We start from the raw sequence: 6,660 nt of genomic DNA on the forward strand, positions 1-6,660 counted from the left end.
CCCAAAGTCAGAAATATAACTGTCTATTTCAGGCCAGGTATGGTGGCTTGTGCCTGTAAACCCAGCACTTTGGGAGGCTGAGGCAGGAGGATCGCTTGAGGCCAGGAGTTCAAGACCAGCCTGAGCAACATAGACCCTGTCTCTACAAAAAAATAAAAGTCTATTTCACTTCCCAGATTTATAATCATTTTATCAAGTAGTCAAGATGTTACAACAAAATGTTAAAGCTGTCCAGATTCTAAGGAAATTGGCAACTCAACAAGTCTACATTGTATCACTCCATTAATCAAAAAGATTTAAAATAAAAATGTTTCAGGAATAGAAGAAATATCTCCTATATCTTCGTTAAGCTTATAACTTCACTAATTAAACAGGAATATTAATTACAGTAATACGGTGAGAGCCAGTTTCATCTCCAAACTGGTTAGAGTCTTGTGGACCAAGTCAGTAGTCTGACAAGTCATTTACTAATGAACAAGCGATCGCCATTTGGTAGGCTGTTATTACTAACGCAGTTAAGTACATATATAGGGAACATGCTCTTAATTTAATTACATCTCATCTTTAAATCTTAGCAGTTAAGTTCAGTGTGTCCTTATTGAGACTTATTTCTTATTTATTTATTTTATTTTATGTTTTGAGGCAGAGTTTCGCTCTTGTTGCCCAGGCTGGAATGCAATGATGCAATCTTGGCTCACCGCAACCTCAGTCTCCTGGGTTCAAGCGATTCTCCTGCCTCAGCCTCCTGAGTAGCTAGGATTACAGGCATGCACCACCACACCCAGCTAATTTGTGTATTTTTAGTAGAGATACGGTTTCTCCATGTTGGTCAAGCTGGTCTCAAACTCCCGACCTCAGGTGATCTGCCCACCTCGGCCTCCCAAACTGTTGGGATTACAGGCGTGAGCCACTGCGCCTGGCATTGAGACTTATTTTTAATCCTGGATTTGGTAAATTCGATGAACTATACTACAGAATTACACCAAGTGGCTGACATTAGCATTTTCAAGTTGACTTATTGTGTGTTTCTCTAGATAACTTCAGAAATCTAGTAAATACCAGGCTTAGAAAGAAACACAAAAATCACCCTCTGGTACCACCACTCTTATTTATTTATTTATTTTGAGACAGAGTCTTACCTGTCACCCAGGCTGAAGTGCAGTGGCACGATCTCAGCTCACTGCAACCTGCATCTCCAGGGCTCAAGTGATCCTCCTACCTCAGCCCTCCTGGACCACAGGCACTTGCCACCACACCCAGCTAAATTTTTTCTCTTTTTTTTGGTAAAGACAGGGTTTCACCATGTTGCTGAGGCTGGTCTTGAACTCCTGAGCTCAAGTAATTCATCCACCTAGGCCCCCCAGAGTGCTAGAATTATGGGCATGAGCCACGGCACCTAGCCCACCCTCCGTTTTTAAATCTTTATTGTTTTGCAATAAAATTTGGAGAAAAAACAGTAGAGGTGGAGAGAATTTTCTTCTAAATTTATCTAGAGAATAAACATTCAGCAAGAAGCTAATCCAAACCAAGCTTTACCTTTTTTTTTTTTTTTTAACTTCTAGACTAGTTTTGGAGTATAAAATCCCTATCAGAAGAGCTCATGTAGTTAAAAGAAAATGTTCCATCTCCATAAAGATGCTTTTGAAAAGGTATACCAGATTTCATCATTTCCAACAATACTTTACCTTATTCACTGCTCACCAAATGACAATGGCTCTTAACTCTGTTCTGGCTACGTTGGTAATATGATTCTAGAAGGATATACTCTAATTTGTTAAAAGTGTATGGATACCTGAAATATTTCATCAACAGTGACAGAAGTCTATTTGAGAAGCTATCAGAAAGAAATATGATGACCGAAGGTCACACTGTTGTGCCCTTTATTCACTTAGAATTGTGACTTAGTAAAGAAAGACATGACTTACACCAACCCAAAAAACATTTGCTCAACAAATTGTGTTAAGATTCCAAGGGAGATCATTAAATTATTAAAGAGATTAAAACACATACACACAAAACTTTTAGAAATACTCATTTGTTTTCCAGTTACGTAGATCTTCTACTCATTGCAGCTCAAACAAATGCCTGTATTTGCTACCACACACTACCATATGTACCTATGTAGAGCAATAACTTAATTTGTCATGTCATAATTAAGAATAAGCTGCTGGCTGGGTGTGGTAGCTCATGCCTGTAATCCCACCACTTTGAGAGCTGAGGTGGGTGGATTGTTCGAGCTCAGGAGTTCGGGACCAGCCAAAGTCTGTCTCTAGCAATACAAAAAAATTAGCCAGGTACAGTGGTGTACACCTGTAGTCCCAGCTACTCAGGAGGTTGAGGTGGGAGGATTGCTCAAGCCCAGGAGGTAGAGGCTGCAGTGAGCCAAGATCATGCCACTGCATTCCAGCCTGGGTGACAGAGTGAGACCCTGTCTTAAAAAAAAAAAAAAAAGGAAGAAAAAGCTGCTATTTTTGTTATTTTTTCTTTTCAGATAAGCTTTATGATGACTACATTTTGAAAACAGATATTCTAAGCATAATCTGTTTATATTAATGTCTTTATAAAATCAAGCACAAGGGTCTGCATTTCCAGTTGTCAAACTTTTCTGTTTTGCAATGACTAACAATTTTGACCATGGAAACATTCCCAAGAAAAATGCATTTATGCCAAATTGTAGATAATATTCTTTTAAGTTTCTGAAGCATCAATCTGTTTGATTAGAGGCTTGACTTTCTTTCAGAAGGGAAAAAAAGAAACACATATTCCATATTTATATATGCTTCTATATGCTCCTAACAATCACCTGAAAAAAATAGAACCCTACATTGTCAGAATTAGAATTTAACATGAAAGTTTAAGATACGGAATAGAAAAATATCTGATTTCCAAAACTAAAAAATCAGGTCATGATATTTGAGCACTTTAAGATTTACAGAAAGCTTTTATCTACCCAGTGTTTCATACTGTTTATACCATGTTTTGGAAAATTTCTGGTATCTCAGAAGTTTTATGTTAGAAGATACTCTGAGCTATAGGTGCTTTTATATTTGATCCTAAAATTGATCCAGAGCAAAGGACATCCCTGCAATTTAAAAATATCCAGTGAGCCCTTGCCTTTACCTTCTCTACCCACTGTATTTGGAAATAATCAAAGCAGGGTACCCGAGTTAAAAGATTTTCCAGAACTGACTGGACTGATTACCTAACGGCACATGCCAAACTGAATAGCCACATTAAAAGGTCCAGATATGGGTTGGGCACAGTGGCTCACGCCTGCAACCCCAGCACTTTTGGAGACTGAGGTGGGCAGATCGCTTGAACCCAGGAATTTGAGACCAGCCTGGGCAACATAGGGAAACCCCATCTCTACAAAAAAAATAGAAAAATTAGCTGGGCGTGGTGGTATGTGCCTGTGGTCCCAGCTATTCAGGAGGCTGGGGCAGGAGGATCACTTGTGCCTGGGAGGTATAAGCTGCAGTAAGCCACGATCATGCCACTGCACTCCAACCTGGGTCAACCTGGGTGACAAAGTGAGAGACCCTGTCTCAAAAAAAAAAAAAAAAAAAAAGGTCTGATATGGATATGAGTCCTTGGACATTTTTCCTTAGTGGAGCTGACTGAGCCGTGTTAAAGGTACATGCTCACTTGATCATGACATTCCCTCATTATCATCCCTCAGACGACTGACCACATTAGGAATAAAGTCCAAGGCCAAGCCCATGAGAATGTATTCATGTAAAATTAATCACAATGGATTTTTTTATAAAAAAGAAAGAAAATCACACTCTAACGAATCAAGTTAGATTTTTTTAAAAGGCTATAATCCAAAATGATGTCCACCACACCTTTATTTGTGTTTCAAACAAGTAACTTCCTTAAAAACAAAACAAAAGAATTCTTTCTGGCCTGTCAGACAGGAAGGCTTCTGCCCAAGGTCCACTGAGGTCTAGACCACTGGTAAAATCCAGAGTCATAAGAGCTTGTGCTTTTGAGCTGGGACAGGGCAGGCCAAGGGCAGAGTCTTCATTTGAGTAATCCACTTTATAGACACAACCAGTCCCTTATAAGACTTCAGTGTCCCTGAGTAATCTAAGTGAACACATTTAACAGGACACCAAAATGTAGCTTGTTTCCTATTTTGGAGTAACTTGAAGCAGCAATAAGAGTAGGCACCAAAACATCTATGATCATTCTGGTCCTTGGTAGGAATACAATCACTTATGAACACTGGGAAAACAGCTCTATGTCAAGAAAATGTTTTCTTCCTGTAGCACACCTGTATGCCAGGGTATTATCAATAAACTTAGGGTCATCATTTTATACCTCTTCATTGCTCAAAATGGTCTGAGATGCTACCGTATGGTATACATACTGTAATACAACAAGCAGATAATTCAAGCCAACCCAATGGGGCCAATTCAAGAGGGAAGGATTCTGCAGTTTATATCAACTCCCAGGAAATCAGATGTAACAAATTCAAGTTTCTGAATAAATACAACGCTGATACTCCCACAGGAAAAACACATGCCAATTAGAGGTCCCTCCTGTATTTGTGGCACATAATTGGCCTGGGGCTGTTTGCTCCATTGCCTCCAATTGGAGTCTTACCCAGGAAGGCTCCTCGGAAGCAGTGCAAAATTTAGAATTTCTGGCAGTACAGAACTGCAGCAAACTTCCTGGTAGAAGTGCAATGAATTTGTCTATTTCTATCTAATAGTCACACCCAGAAAAACAGTAAGACAGCACACACAAGAACAAAATTACTATTATTCTAGACATGCATTGCAAAGTGATGTTCACCTGTGTTGTGTATTGACATCTAGCTAAGGAAGGTCAATAACCTACGTAATTCTTACAACTCAGAAACCTTTGTACTCAATGTGAATCAAACTTCCTTACTGAAGGAAAAAAAATTGAAAGGTAGAAAAAGAAAAAGATATTTGTCCTTGTGTCAAGTTGCTAAATACAGTACAAACTACTCCCATTGGAAAGGAGGCTAAGAAGAGATGGGTTTTTTTTAAAATGACTGTTTAAAGTTGTACTTATAACACGTTCTTTGTAAAAAGATTAGAAAATATAAGAAGACAAAAATGAAAATAAAACCAAGAGTCACTGGCAGTCCCACGAATCATAAATATTTTGATATATATTTTATTGTTATTTATTTTCCTGAGAAAGGGTCTTTGCTATGTTGCCCAGTCTGGTCTCAAACTCCTGGGCTCAAGTGATCCTCCCAGCACAGCCTCCTAAGTGGGATTACAATCGCCCCACACTCAGCTATTCTGGTACATACAGTTGTAGACTTTTTTTCCCCTAGAAAAGTAAAGATTTTTATCAATTTGTGGTAAACCTACCAATCTGTGCTACAGTTAGGTTTCTTCTCACTGGTATATACAGGAACAGCTATTTCCTTTTAGAAGTCTGTGTGCCTACCTTTATTAACTCTATCTTAACTGTGCAAATCTTAACTGTACTAGCCCATTACTAAATTTCCCTACACTCATTGAATAATCTAGTTTATTTTTACTATTTCATAAAATTCCCACAGTCAAAATTCTGTGCTGGCTACCTGGTTTATTTTAGAACCAGTAATGAAGTATTGCGATTTTAGTTCCAAATACACATACAAAAAGGACTAATGTAATTTTTTCTTTTTTTTTTTTTTTACCAAGACAGATTTAAATACTTTTGCTTTTATGCCTCCTCTCGTTCCCCAAGTTATATTTGCTTCTTTAACTAAATAATCTAGTTTTAAGACTAACTTCTTATTTAGTCAATGGTCTTTTTTTTGAGACAGGGTCTCACTCTGTCACCCAGCTGGAGTACAGTGCTGGCATCTCGGCTCACTGCAACCTCTGTCTCCCAGGCACAAATGATCCTCTCACCTCAGCCTTCCAAGCAGCTGAGACTACAGATACATGCCACCACGCCTGGCTAATTTTTGTATTTTTTGTAGAGACAGGGTATCACCATGTTGACAGGCTGTTCTTGAACTTCTGGCCTCCACTCGCCTAAGCCTCCCAAAGTGCTGGGATTATAGGCATGAGCCACCACGCCCAGTCTAATCAACCGACCTTTAACTCACAGCACAGCAAGGCATTTTAAGCACTTGTTAAGAGACATATAAGAAAATTCATGTGTAGAACTAGCTGATCTGAGTAGACTGTGTCCAAAAGACAAAGATGCCTTACCTTATCTGCATAAATTGGAATATCATGAAATGGAGATACATATTGTCCTTTCTCATTTTCTGCAAAATAAATTAGAAAAAGTTATTACTGTAATTAATTGTATTGCTAAATGCACATAGTACACTTTTTTTTTCCTGAGACAGGGTCTCTTACTCTGTCACTCAGGATGGTGTACAATGGTGTAATCTTGGCTCACTGCCACCTCTGCTTCCCTCTTGAAGGCTCAAGTGATCCTCCAGCCTCAGCCTCCTGAGTAGCTGGAACTACAGGCATGAGCCACTACGCCTGCATAATTTTTGTATCTTTTGTAGGGAGGTCGTGTCACCATGTTCCCCAGGCTGGTCTCCAACTCCTGAGCTCAAAGCAGTCTGCCCACCTCGGCCTCCCAAAGGGCTGGAATTACAGGGGTGAGCCACTGCACCCGACCAGTACACATTTTTAAACCAAGATATTATTCTCACACTAAGCT

At 39.2% G+C, this 6,660-nt stretch overlaps 1 protein-coding gene across 1 annotated transcript in view; it reads right to left on the reverse strand.

The window, feature by feature from the left end:
- PPA1 (pyrophosphatase (inorganic) 1) overlaps positions 1-6,660 on the reverse strand; it is a 47,634-nt gene that overhangs the window by 19,339 nt on the left and 21,635 nt on the right. Inside the window, exon 2 of the mRNA XM_011929519.1 lies at positions 6,192-6,250. Coding sequence (XP_011784909.1) covers positions 6,192-6,250 — 59 coding nt within the window. The remainder of the gene's footprint in view (positions 1-6,191; positions 6,251-6,660) is intronic.

Source organism: Colobus angolensis, unplaced genomic scaffold, assembly GCF_000951035.1.
Source record: "Colobus angolensis palliatus isolate OR3802 unplaced genomic scaffold, Cang.pa_1.0 Scaffold12, whole genome shotgun sequence".
Taxonomy (NCBI): domain Eukaryota; kingdom Metazoa; phylum Chordata; class Mammalia; order Primates; family Cercopithecidae; genus Colobus; species Colobus angolensis.